The 14630-nt window shown below is 44.5% G+C and overlaps 1 protein-coding gene across 1 annotated transcript in view; it reads left to right on the top strand.

Moving 5' to 3' along the window:
- LOC118407319 (bombyxin B-2 homolog) overlaps window positions 1–13446 on the top strand; it is a 14644-nt gene extending 1198 nt beyond the window's left edge. The window contains exons 2-3 of the mRNA XM_035807783.1: window positions 6576–6735; window positions 12841–13446. Of these exons, the coding sequence (XP_035663676.1) occupies window positions 6582–6735; window positions 12841–13115 (429 nt within the window). The 5' untranslated portion in view covers window positions 6576–6581 and the 3' untranslated portion in view covers window positions 13116–13446. The remainder of the gene's footprint in view (window positions 1–6575; window positions 6736–12840) is intronic.
- Window positions 13447–14630: the final 1184 nt, after the last annotated feature.

Here is a 14630-nt window from a genome sequence, read left to right as displayed (position 1 = left end):
AGGCTGTAGCACACTGAAGTACATGTAGCTACAGGGCTCGAAATACTTTTTCAATTCTGCATATCTGCACTGGTGCAGGTAACATTAAAAATTACCTGCAACAGACAAATTTTACCTCCACCACTCCGAGTTTAGGAAGTATGAATCATACTAGAATTGTTTAGGAACCATTGCATTTTTTTCTTTTATACTTAAAAGTTAATAGGTCGGTAACAGTCAATGCGGCTAAGAACAATCCCTATACGTCTAAATCAAAGGAAATTTATGTATAAAACCCAGTACATGGACCAGTGCAGGTTACGTGCAGGTAGACATAAAAAATATCTGCACAGCTCCAATTTTACCTGCACTAACCTGCATATGCAGGTGGTATTTCGAGCCCAGGGCTGTTTAGCTACCAGTTTGCTATTGGTTATAGGTTAGGTTAGGCAGCAGAGAGAAGGTTAACAATACAGTTTTCGTACATTGGTTCTGTATTCTAATCTCTCCGGAGTCTGGTAGAGACTACTAGTGTAGCGCGTAAACAGCGCCCCTATCATATCACAACCTCGCGCATATCTGTACATGATGCAAGCTGTGGTGCAGGTCAGGGTCGGTCCGAGGACTGGGGCGGGGGCATTGTCGAGATGGGACCGAAACTGCACCTGTTGTTTTCGACTAAAGTAGAATAGCATAGAATATAGATTTATGTCATGGTAATATAGTATGGTGTAATGTAGTATAGTATAGAACATTACAGAATAAAAATTAATATTAGCTTAGCTACAAGATTGAACAGAGGCCTAAAATATAGAGAGTAGAACAGAACAGAGTATGAGAAAGAATAGAATAGATAGGGATAGAATAAAACCAAATTGAACAAATAGTGATAGAATAGAATAACATAGAACAGAATAGCATAGAGAACAGAATAGAATAGAACAGAATAGACTAGAACAGGATAGGATAGAATAGAATAGAACAGGATAGAATAGAATAGAATAGAATAGAATAGAATAGAATAGAACAGGATAGAATAGAATAGAATAGAACAGAACAGAACAGGAGAGAGCAGAATAGAATAGAACGGAACGGAACGGGACGGGACGAAAAACAGAACAGAGTAGACTAGACTAGACTAGACTAGACTAGAGAAGAACAAAACACAGAATTTGAAAACGCTCAGACGACGGAAGAAAAACATCGGCGCGAACTCCTGACCCGAAGACGCTCGACTGTCTGGGTTCTTCCATCTGGAGGAATTTTGTTTCCAACTTCTTGAAATGTTTCCCGCGGTCTTGAGACGTCTCAAACCTTCTTCGAGACTTCCAAAACATTCCTACAAGTGGCCGCCCAGCCGCTCTGGCAGACGACTCGTGATTATGCCATTTGGCGTGACCTCCATCGGCGGGAATTCGGACCGTCTTATTTTGGCAACAACATCATTGCTTCCGATGTTTGTGTGTTCATTCCTCGGTCTCTCTGGATCTAGCTTAGCTACCAACTTCCTACGTATTCATTATTACACACTTCTTGTCGTAAAAGTTAAAAATTGACAAATGCGTCCTGTAGTTGCTAGCTTCCCGGTGTTGTTATTTTAGCGTCTCCTCCAGTCCCAGGTGCTACAACCTATAAGAAACTCATGCCCGTAGGCTAATTGAAAGTATATGGTAGAAATAAGATAGGGAATATTTGGTTGTATGCATGTAACAATGAACGGTGATGAATATCATTGCAAAGAGACTACCCGAATACTAGTGCTGACTATACAGTCTAGGTGGGTATATAGCGTATGATATATAAGAGAGTGATAATCTGAGCTAATTTCCTTATTTTCAATCTGAGAGATTGAATTTCATACACATATTGGTCCCGCTCTTGTCAGGACGTTAACGTTTCGGTCCAGCTTAAGACTGAACCCAAGGCGTTCTGGAAAGCCTCCAACTAGTCAAAGACATGAAACATCTTAGAAGAAGGAGTGTTGTCACAACACGCTTGTCTTGCGGCACTGTAAACAAGCAGAAGAATAAATAGAACACTTCTGAGTCTTGTGTATCTAAACCCCCGGGCCCTGTCTGAAGTGAACCTATTTTTAGATTTATAAGGATGACTCTTACGCTTGAAGCAGATAACACAACGGCTCTGATAACACATGTACTCGTCTCCGCTGTCTCAAGTAGGGGTGGGTTCCGGTCAAGTGCACCGGTACAAAACGGTTTTTCTTGTTGGACTGGTCCGGAAAAACCGGATCTGGAAAAAAATCATTGGACCGGATTTTGGACCGATTACACTGAACAGATTCACGTGTTTTGGACACTTGGACCATTGCTTTGAGAATCACCAATTCACAAGTTTTCACAGATAATTAGGTCCAGGTTCAAGTCCGGACCTGGACCTGATCCTCTGGACCTGAACCGGACCTGGACCTGAATTTTCTGTACCGGTACTCACCAATAGTCTCAAGTATTTGGCCGGCTAACGGCTTATACGTTAGTCTGTAACTTTTACCAGTGGGAATCGTTACGTAAATAAGGCTCAAACGTTCCTCTTGATTTAGTCTGATCTAAATGGCTTTCGTCTGAACTTCTATGTTTTTAAACAGTCCAGTTGAATCCAGTTGAAGTTTAAGTCTAAGTCTTCCATTGCAAGTCAAGATGGAAACGTCAAGGTTCAGAATCATAAAACGGAAGTCATGCGTACACAAGTCTTGCTCCTTGAGAGATATCTACCCGTTCAGTTCCTTGTCGCTTGAGTCCTTTTCATCTTTGCCGTCTTACATTGTGGTGCCGCCCGCAGTTAAGGTTAAGACGTTGAGCTTGTCCTTAATCTTTATCTACCGGATACGTTTCGTACACAAGGTCTAAGATTTGCTTCTTAAGCCTTAAGACATATCTACCCAGCTGGGTTCTTAAGGACGAACCTGGCCACTTGTGACGCCGGCTCTTTCTCGTCTCGACTGTTTCAAAGTTTTGGCGTCGACGTGGCCTAGTGGTAGGGCGTTTGACCTAGAACTTCCTATACGGAGATTGCCTTAACTGAAGCTTGATACTCATTTCCACCTGAGTGAAGTGAGGAAATTTGTATAAAGTACCTTTCCCAAAGGCACAACATTGGAGCATATCAGAGGACTGTAACCCAAGGCATCTGGGGGTTGAGTCAGACACCCACCATTACATAAGCGAAACAACTCGAACCTTTCGCATCTCATTGAAGTTGCGCACGCTCTAGACCTTACACAAGTCAAGGTTGAATAGTTTTTTTTATCGTGGCGTCCTGGCGAGGGCTGGTAGAGTGTTCGGCTCGGAACCTAGAGGTCCCGAGTTCGATTCTCGCTGTGCCCCGGACGTTGCGCCCTTGGGTAGGGCACTGTACTTTACACGACCTTCCTCAATTCACCAAGGTGCGGTCGGGGAGGTAATGTAAAAGACTACCTTTACCTTCTGCCTGTACTGCGTATGTGACACTGTAAACATAGGTTTTTAACTTGAGTGCAGTGCCACAATGTCCTCGTCTGTCCAAAAGCAAGAAAGTCAAGGTTAAAAATTTTAAAGTTTATCAACCGGAAAGGTTACGTATTTAAGGGTCCTTCTCACCCCTTGAGACATACAGTATCTCCCCCGGGACCTGTTTCTTACTAATCTTAGTGACCAGGGACCACTTGAAGGAGTTTAAGATAAGGCGTTCCCTCCAAGACGTTGTCCTTAAGACAAGAATGTGGCTAGGCTTGTGTTTTGCCGCCGCGGGGAATAGCCTGGGTCAACAGACTCCTTCACGGTCGACTTTATGCACCATAGTTGTTTTGTGTTTTTTTATGTTTTCGTATTTGTGTGGGGTCTTAGGGTGGAACTGCATGCAGGGCATTCGGCCCAAAATCCGGGTTCTAACAAGGTGCTATAATAATTTCAAATTAAAATGTATCTTTTCAAAACAAAGGAAGCAAAAAAGTTTTGACTTTTTCACAAATGCTGTACTACAGCTAGCTAGAAGGATGAAACCTTACTTCCAGAATTTTCATGTTCTATACAAGTGCAAGTGAAAGCGAAGTAAAATGAAGTAAATCATTTTTTGAAATTCATTCTTGGTTGTGTTTTTATTTTTTGCAACTCAACAGCAGAAAGTCGGCTATGTCCTTAAAACATTTGCCAATAGCGGGATGCTGGCAAGTGAAAGTGGAATGAAAGTGAAACAAAGTGAGCCAAATCTTGGTTGTTTATTGCAACTCAGAAGCGGAAAGTCCTTGAAACATTTGCCAACAGCAGGACAAGATAAATCTACGGACGACACCTTGGCTGCTCCAGTCTTTAACTCCAGACAACCGTGCGACAAGCCGCTAAATTAAAATCTAGACTAAGCTATTTTTTCCTTAAAATTGGCCTTCCCCTTTAAGACGTTCGCCAAGTACAGAACAATCTGTCAAGACTTTGGCTGATCACGTCTTAAGAACCAGACAACCGTTCGACACAGCCGCATAAATCTTAAGTTTGCACGTGCTCTTATTTCTGTCGTAGCGCCTGGCCTTCAAGAAAGTCGGCCCTCACCTTCCAAGACATTCGCCAAGACAAATATTTACCTCAAAATGAAAAATGGAGATATTGCTTTGAATTTGACTGTGTGTCTGCCTGTATGTCTGTCTGTCTGTGTGTCTGTATGTGTGTCTCTCTGTGTGTCCGTGCCTGTGTGTCTGTGTGCCTGAGTGTGTGTTTGTCTGTCGTGTCTCTGTGTATCTGTCTGTGTGTCTGCATGTCTGTATGTCTGTCTATGTGTCTGCCTGCGTGTCTGTGTGTGTGCCTGCGTGTCTGACTGTCGTGTCTCTGTGTATCTATCTGTGTGTCTATGTGTGTGTCTATCTGTGTGTCTGTATGTGTGTGTCTATCTGTGTGTCTGTGTGTGTGTGTCTATGAGTGTGTCTGCCTGCTGTCTGTATGCCTGTCTATGTGTCTGCCTGTGTGTGTTTATCTGTGGTGTCTGGTGTGTCTATGAGTGTGTCTGTATGTGTGTCGCTGTGTCTATGAGTGTGTCTGTCTGTGTGTCTGTCTCTGTGTCTATCTGTGTGTGTCTATCTGTGTGTCTATGTGTTTATATGTGTGTCTGTGTGTCTGTGTGCAGCAAAATAGGTGTGTTGAGCAGAAAAAATAGCTGTATTGCCAATTATTGCTGTCGACCACAGTAGCTTTGGCTACCAGTCTACAAAGTCGGTCCTACCCTTCCAAGACGCTCGTCAAGTTTGTTGATAAGAAGACAGATTTTCCTTCAGGAGCTTGGCTGGTAGCGTCTTGAGCCCCAGACAGGGGCACGACCGGGTCGTCAATCAGACCCGGCGGCAGCAGACCGTGTCGGGCCCCGCGGCCCCTCCGTCATCACCCGGGGCAGGTCCGGACTCCCGGCGCCTTTTATCTGGTCTCTGTTCCTGCCAAGGACAAACCAGAAGCATCTGACACAAGGTTTGATGCTCCCGCTGAGGAACTTGCGCTGATAGCGCTTATCTAATCATAGCCTCTGCCAGGCCTTCCTACGGAGGTACGGATGGTCTTAGCCTCCACCAGGCCTACCTAAGGACTATGCTTATCTAGTTTTAGCCTCCAACAGGCCTCATCAACCCACCCCGTTTGTCCTAGCCTCCACCAGGGTTTCCTAAGGGTAAGGTACGGAGATAGTCCTAGCGTCCACCAGGCCTTCCTACGGGGGCACGGATAGTCTTAGCCTCCACCAGGCTTTCCTAAGGAGTCTTGGATAGTCCAAGCCTCTATTCCTGCCAAGGACAAACCAGAAGCATCTGACACAAGGGTCTGATGCTCCCGCTGAGAAACGTGTGCTGATAGTGCTTATCTAGTCATAGCCTCTGCCAGGCCTTCCTACGGAGGTACGGATGGTCTTAGCCTCCACCAGGCTTTCCTAAGGACTATGCTTATGTAGTCTTAGCCTCCACCAGGCCTTCCTACGGGGGTACGGATGGCCTTAGCCTCCACCAGGCTTTCCTAAGGACTATGCTTATGTAGTCTTAGCCTCCACCAGGCCTACCTAAGGACTATGCTTATCTAGTCTTAGCCTCCACCAGGCCTTCTACGGGGCTTTGATTAGTCCTAGCCTCCACCAGGCCTTCCGTTAAGGGTACGGATAGCCCTTGCCTCCGCCTAGCCCCCACAAGGCCTTCCTACGGGTTTACTGGTAGTCTTAGCTTCCACCAGGCCTCACCAGGCCGTTAGTCTTACACCAGGCCTTCCACAAGCGTTATGGATAGTCCTAGCCCCCACTCAGGCATTCCTAAGGGGCTACAGGTAGCCCCAGCATCCTTCAAGCTATGGATAGTCCAAGTCTCCACAGGCCTTCTTCCTGAGGGGTTACGGATAGGCCTTCATCAACCATATATTCTTGCCCCCAGGCTTTCCTCCATCTAATACTAATAGGCCTTCCTAAGAGGCTTTAGGTGGCCCTAGCCTCCAACAAGCTTTAATTCCTAAGGGGCTATAGGTAGCCATAAACTTGCCGTATAGAAGAATTGGTCAATGAGCTGCTTATTGATTACATAATTGATATACTGATTGATTGATTGATTGATTGATTGATTGGTGATTACTTCCTACACCTCTGTGTTGCAGACGACCATGAGTCCGTCAGGAGTGTTGCTGATGACGTGTCTGTCGCTGATTGGCTGCGCGGCTCCCGCCAGCTCTGCGTACCTGTGCGGCTCGACGCTGTTCGACGTGCTGAGCTGGGTGTGCGAGGGGCGCGGGGAGCCGGGGATTAGCAAGAACCAAGGTCAGATATGCTTCTTTCTTTCCTACTTCACCTTTATCTGCGGGGTAACCTATATCCTTTGTTTTAAAGAACAGGGTATTTAAGGATATCAAGATATCATAGCCTGGATACCATGCCCCAACCTCAAAAATATCTTTCGTGTTGGGGTCTGGCAGGATGGCTGTAGAAAGGTTCTCAAGGCCCTTGATCAGAGGGAGAAGAACCTATAGGATTTATGACCACTCACACCACAGGTAGCCAGCTACAACACACCACAGTTGGTCAGCAGGCTACCACAGTAGCGAATCAGGTACTTGGTGGTCACTGTTATGGATTCAAAAAATACAGTTGGGGGTCTTTAACCAATCATGGTAGGGGTGTGATTACCTCTAACTTGCTGATCCTGCTGCTGTTTATTGGTGGAGTTTTTTGCCCATTATCTGAGGCAAAATTGAGAACCCGGCCTATGCCATCCGGCCAGGCCCTTGTACGATAGATACTTGAGATCGGGCTGGGGTTTGGTAACCAGGCTAGTCGACGGACGGAGGTTGCAAACTGTTTGAAACTACCGACCGTCGACGTAATACCTCTAAATCTGTTTTTTTTTTTAAATACCGGACATCTATAGGTAATCGCTAGACCGAAAAACCGAAAATGGAGTGAGGCGTAAGAAGGTAACGAGTTAAAACATACGGGCCTCCATCGTACATCTGCTTGCAGACGAGTCTCCCGGCACGTTCTCTGTAACAGGTGGTACGCATGACGGTTGAGGCAATGAGGGGAGCCGCGCAAACATGGACGGCACGCGCCAGCGCCCGGCCCCGCCGAGAGGCCCGCCCCGTCTTGGTACAAAATTAGCCCCAGCTGCGGCCGCCGCCGGACGCTACGTGACTCTGCTATAGTCTCTGATGCAGGCTTTGTAACCCGGAAAGCCAGACAACAACGCAGCAGCTTTTCCCTAATCTCCAAGCAGATCCTGCTGTAGCACAATCTGGTAGAGGAGTGAAGCCGGCCTCTGGGTAGCTAAACACACTCCTAGGCCGGTTTCACTCCTCTGCCAGCTTATCGCTACCTTAGGATCTGCTTGGAGATTAGCTTTTCCCTAGCAACTTGCCCCGCAAATCGAATTAGCCGGCCCAGGGGCTAGGGTGCTACGTACGCCGCACGGGATTCAGGAACGCAGTGTATAAAGGTTCCTAACGTGAGAAAGTCATAAAATCGCCCTCCGTGGTGCCTGGTTATCCAGGCTATAACTTCCCTCTTGGCGGCGTCCGAATAACAGGAAACACTTGAGATGCTGCCCGAGACGTCAACATGTTTTGGTCGACATGATTCGTTGACGAAAACAGAAGTGGAAACGGTGATAAATATTGCAGTAGTTACTGCTTACTGCATACAGGGAATCTTATCAACTTGTAATTGAAATACACCTAATCTCCAAGCAGATTCTACCGCGCCATAAGATAGTATCAAAGTTGGCCAAGGAGTACAGCTGGCCTAAAGGAGTCGGACGCTCCAAGCAGATCCTACGGTGCCATAGGATAATATACAAGCTGGCCAAGGAGTGTAGCCGGCCAAAGGGAGTCAGACGGGCACCTAAGCCGGCTTCACTCCTCTGACAGCTTTTGATACTGTCTTATGGCACCGTAGGATCTGCTTGGAGATTAGGTATATTTGAACCAGGACCTCTGGCTTCTGGGCCAGTTATGTCACACGACCTCACCACCTTCGGTGTCTGTCAGTCGTGTCTTTGCAACTATCTGCACATTCCACTAAAGTCATAAAAGATCATAAAAACGTTTATTAGTTGGCATATCAGCGACTTTTACCTTGCCAAGAATTCCAGCGATGCAAGTCTTGAGTAGCCTGGTATCCAGCCGTAATATAGCTCCCGAGTTTCTTCTCTTCTCTTCGCAATTACGAAAAGGAGAGAAGAGACTCGGGAGCTATATTACGGCTGGATACCAGGCTAAGTCTTGAGGTGATCATAACATGCCCACGTACGGGCCGGCACGTAAACTGAGCTAGAATGATCTCTCCGTTTATGTAAAGCAATTAAAACGTCGGAAGTCAAGCGTTTGCCAACAAGTCTTGCGTCAACAGGACGCAATCAGAACTGTCTTGTGCATGCAACGTAGTCTGCTGTAAGCGGCATTCGTGTAAAGGACTGAGAAAGTCAACAACAATTACGTCGATTCGCTGTCGAGTTACGCTCTTTTAATCGTCGGAACTCTCTCGCGCACGTAGTTTGCTGGAAGCGGTATTTGAGATCAAGTAGAAGGCTCAGAAACTTGAGAGTCTGAAGCCTTTGTCAACAACTATTACGTCAATACGCTGTATTACACTCTGCTGGTCAGAACCTGCCTACGCACTCTCACACACGTAGTTTGCTGTAGAAGCCTGAAAAAAGTCTAAAGTCTGCATCATTTGTGAACCAAAGTTACGTCAAAACGCTCTGCATTGCTGTTGTAAAGATTACAAGTTGCGCAGGCACTCCCTTAATGGTGGTATTTGCTTTGCTTTAAGATCGCATAAATGACTTGGAAAGTCGAAAGTCTAAAGCGTTTGTCAACAAGTCATAATAACGTCAAGTGAACGCAACCAGAGCGAACGTGCGACTAAGCACTGTCGCACACATCATCACACATCGTTTGTTTTAAGCCGTAGTTAATATCATGAAAAGTCTGCGAAAGTTGAAAGTCTAAAGCGTATGTCAACAAGAATTACGTCAAGTCGCCAGAACTTGTGTCCACACTCTCACACACGTAGTCTGCAGTAAGCGGCATTTAAGATCAAGTAAAGTCTGCGAAAGTTGAAAGTCTGAATCGTATGTCAACAAGTATTGCGTCAAACAGTCTGAACTTGCGCCCGCACGTAGTCTGCAGTAAGCAGGCATTAAAGGCTGGGAAAGCCAAAAGTTTGAAGCATTTGTCAACACGCTCCTAACCGGCTATAGCTAGCTTGCCTACGCACTCAAGCACACGTCGATCGCCAGATGTAAGATACATTTTAGATCACATGTATGACCGTTGAGTTAAAAGTCTCAAGCGTTTGTCAACAACAATTACGTCAAAGCGCTCTTAAGAGGTGATCACCACAAGTGTACGCAATCTTGGACACGTAGGCTTCACAAACAGCTGAAAACCTACACGCAAACACTCTCTTAAAAGCTGACTTTGCAATTGTAAACGCTTGAAATCATACGACGATAGTAACACGTAACACTATAGACGTACGAAATTTAACAGTCACGAACTTGCACACGCGGAGAGAAACTCCGTGACACGCACACAATCAGCAAATACTCTATCAAACGGTGACTTTGGAAACACTTGAAATCATAATCACGTAAGACTATAACGTTATACGCACGAAATCTAACACTCGTCGGTCACAAACTTCCGCACGCGGAGAGGAAATGATTGAAAACTTGCACATACACAAATCAAGGAGCTTTTATACCGATTACGAAATTCTCTTACACGCTGACTTGAAACGATACACGTAACGTAACTTAAACACTCAGTTCAGTTCATCCTCGGAGAGCTGACACCATCGTCTCCACATGTTCCTGTCCAGCATGATCGAATGGAGCTCACCGACCTGCAAACGCGTGTCCTGCAACAGTACTGTACGTGCGAAACAGTCACAAACTTGCACACGCGAAGAGGAATCGCTTGAAAACCTACACGTAAACATAACTGTTACAGTGGTACCACATGGCCGTAGGGAACAGACAGGAATGTGAATTTCCCTGGCTCAGGTCAGACTCAGGGCAGGGCGACACGGTCAACTGTCACAGCCCTCTGATGTTTCTAGCAAGGCGAGGTCGTTGACTCCGGCTAGTTTGTGTCTCCAAACCGGCTCGGTGAAAAGCTAATAATTCACCTTTATCCTACTAGTAACTAGTATATCTGTTGTCTTTGAAACAGTGTTGTCTAGCGATCGCATTACTCAGTTTTCCAAGTTCTCATATTCAATGTTTGGTGCCTCTATGATATATCTAAGTGTCAACACAAGTCAAACTTCTGCTCGCGTTCTCTTGATTCCATAGAACAGCCGGGACTAGGGCTGGGTACCGGTACAGAAAATTCAGGTCCAGGTCCGGTTCAGGTCCAAAGGACCAGGTCCAGGTCCGGACCTGAACCTGGACCTGATGCAGTATGACTCATACCAATGGCCCATTTCACTACAAAGAAATCTGTTGGGTGGAGTATTAGACTTACACTGGCGTTTAAAATCCTACAACGCTATCTGCAACTGTGCAATTGGCTGTAAAATTTAGTAGAAGTTACTACAAACTCTACTCTACTTCACTCTTGGTATTTTCTTCCACCTACAAGCGCCAAAACGTGTGAATGCCTGATAAAGTAATCTGTTAATTTTCTAATCGGTCCAACATCCGGTCCACCTAATTTTTTCAGGTCCGGTTTTTCTGGACCGGTCCAATAAGAAAAAACGGTTTTGTACCGGTACGCTGTACCGATACCCAGCCCTAGACGGGACTATTGCTGCTTGGCTCAAAAGTAAGGCCCAGCTAATTTTACTCGACGGTGAGTGAGATTCTGAGCCAGCCGCGTTTGCGCTAGAGGTAATCATTGTGCAACCGGTTTTCTGGTGGCTACTGTTAAGGTCTCATTGATGTATTACTCCGCGAGTGGGTACCCTAAAAGAGATCCGAGCCAAAAATGAACGGCTGCACGGACGCATGTTTTAGCTGTGAGAAATTCCCTTTTAGCCAGCGGAACTGATCGCAAAAGTTAGATTGGCGAAAACTTATTTGTAACTGAAGACATTAGCAGGTAAAGTTTTGCAGCCGCGCGCTAGGTCGGAGGTACACAGTCGTGGGTTCTGAGTGGTGCGGTTGTACACTAGCAGCGAAAAAGTGCCTTTTGTGGGGATTGACTAATCGTAGTTTGTAATTGCTATAAAAAAAGTTCCTACGTATAGTTTACGTTTGCAATTTTTTCCCACGATATAGGGTAAATTTGCTCGACATAGAATGAAAGATCTGCTGAAATTTCACGTAGCTTCATTATAAACGCGCCCATTTAAACCACGTATTATAACATAGAAGTCTATGGGAAGAAGAAACTCATCAATGAGATCTTAATTTGACAGCCTCCTTCGCAGACTTGGAGCGGGCATGGCCTTTATTTCATGGGGGCACTGTTTCGCTCGTTTCAAAGTTGGCTAATCGCCAGCGCCTCAAATATAAAACCAGCCCCTCCCGAAATCTGCGAAGAAGGCTGCTGTTTGACCTGTCAGATGAAACACCCGACATTAATGGCGGCTATAAACTGATCCGTCTCTCTTCAGCGCAGACTCGTGTCTACTATGGACGGGTTTATGGTTCACAGTGGATAAACAACGTCACCATATATTCATCAACATATACTTGTGTATACATCCGTATATACTCATATAGACGTCATTATATATTCATCTTTAAATCAACATGATTTATATAAATGTCATCATGTACCCATATATACATCAACATATACCCACTTACACATGCTCGTATATAAATTAACATATAGATATACGTCATCATATACTCATATATACATCAACATGTATACATGTCAGGGATAAACAAGTCCACTAGCCCTATAGTCCCGGGCAAGTGAAAATGCCAATCGGGCAAGTGCATGTCCTTCCCCACTTGCCCGATCGGACAAGTTAGCTTTTCTCCATTGAGTGAGATTTTGATGTACTTGCTACTTTTCAAAGTCATGACATCAAGCATTGAAGCACAGAAAATAGAGCCAATAACAAAAATTCCATTGAAGGTCATGAATATACATAGAAAAATGTCATTTAGATTTCGGGCAAGTGAAAAGTTGGTTTGGGCAAGTAAATTTTTTAAGTACTTGCCCGATAGGACAAGTCAATTTTAGAAAACTTGTCCAACCCTGCATGTATACATCGATTTCATGGCTTTCTACGGGCGTTTATTGTGTGTTGGCGGGGCCTGTTCTTATGCCGGAAAGTCCTATCGTGTTACTGTACTTTTGTACTGTACTTTACTGTATTACTGATAACGATTTCTGTATAACAGATGACGATTTGTGTGTCGAATTAAAGTAATTTCTTCATTTCTTTGTCATTCTCATCCTTCAGATGTTCCCAACGTGGACAACGAAGCCAGGCTCCACCCCCGATCACCGCAGTTTTCCCGCCGAGTTCGCGAACTCATCGACGACTGTTGCTTCAATGTCTGCACCTTCGACACTCTGGAGAGCTATTGCACTCCCTGGGCGGAAACACCCGAACCCAACCTGAACGACGCCGAGGACGCCGCGGAAATTCCCGATGGGGAGACGACGATCTCGGCGAAGTTCGGGAGTGACCACGTGACCAGAGAACGAGACTCTCGCAATGGAGTCTTGTCATGACCTTGGCTAGCAGTGACCTTGGTTGTTCGAAAGTCCACAAATGGAGACAACCTTCTGCGTAGTATTACAGAGTTTATAAACATTAGGACTTCATGTCCGGGCTGCTTTACAAATGTTTAAAAGATATACAAGCCAATCAGTGTTGGATAATTACTATAAAATTACTACTTATATCACCCAAACTTTCAAAGTGAGGCCGCCATCTTTGCCGACGATAAATAGTAGATCGCGCCATTCACAATTTCTTTCTGTAATCAGAGCCGTACGATTTTTTGCCGAAAATTTGCTACTGCTACCTATGTCTGACATATTTGCCTACAAGCTTTTTCTACACTTGAAAGTCTTCCACAAATAGCGCGTTCGTCGGACCCTCCTGCCGCCGCCCCCCCCCCCCCCAAAAAAAAGAGTGGCAGGTACATGTATGTGTGCTTATAAAATGACATTATTCACTATTATGCTTGAAGCTATAAGTATATATATGCACCGCCGCTATTTGTTTGTTTGAATTGTGGAACAAACCTTCGTTTACATATCAAATATCACGGTCAATGCAACGATCAAAACATATCTTCTTGACTAACTTCTTTGTGGAAACTTGGAAAGAACAGTAACGTTAACATGTACTAGCTTTGTGTAATTCAGGCACTTTTGTATCCATATACGTTGTGACAAATAAAAAAGCGTAGTAATACAGAAACATACATATCATATAGAAATCCGCTTTTTGAAGTTAAACCAAAAGGGGTATCATTAATTTTCAAATGATTGTTCAGTGCCATATACAGCATATACGTCGTCAGCTTATATAGTATGTTGCTTTTGATATTATTGTCACCCAGTAAGATTTAAAGTGTGTATAATCTCAGCAATCTTTTATCTTAGGCCATGTTGATTTTATTATATGGATGGCATCTTCTGAGAACCTCAGAAGAACTCGTGCGAAAATAATTTTTTTTTAAGAGTGGGCAAAATGTTGCCATCATCTATAAAATACAGCTGCTGAATTGGTTAGAAAGGCTAAAAAATTACTACACATACAAAGTGTATTTGTTTTACAATCTTGTTTGGCTATCTATGGTAAATCTTTTACTATTTTCAAGTTGTTTGCATTTGAACTATTTACAGTATTTGTCGAAACCTCTTGCTGTTTGGTAACTGACAATTTTATGCAGAATGTTATCCAATAATCGAATCAGCACGGTCTTAATGCTAGTTCATCTTTATCCGTGGGGTAACTTATAACCGTTGTTTACGGATATCAAGTCGACTGACGATGGTCTCAAGTTGAAATTTTCTCAAAATACAGCAGTTTGAGAACAGTCCGTTTATTTGATTTCCAAAATACCCTGCGTTTATAAACAGATATAGGTTACCCTGCGAATAAAGGTTAGCTAATGTTATATGGTCATTGTCACCCAGTAAGATTTATAGTGCACAAGTTAAACGCTAGATTTTTGTTGGTCACAGAAGATGCTGCAATTATTACTACTCCAGAAATGCTGGCTAAATAAAGTA

The sequence above is a fragment of the Branchiostoma floridae genome, unplaced genomic scaffold (genome assembly GCF_000003815.2).
Source record: "Branchiostoma floridae strain S238N-H82 unplaced genomic scaffold, Bfl_VNyyK Sc7u5tJ_1285, whole genome shotgun sequence".
In the NCBI taxonomy this organism is placed as follows: Eukaryota; Metazoa; Chordata; class Leptocardii; order Amphioxiformes; family Branchiostomatidae; genus Branchiostoma; species Branchiostoma floridae.
This window is presented reverse-complemented; position numbering and strand designations above follow the sequence as displayed.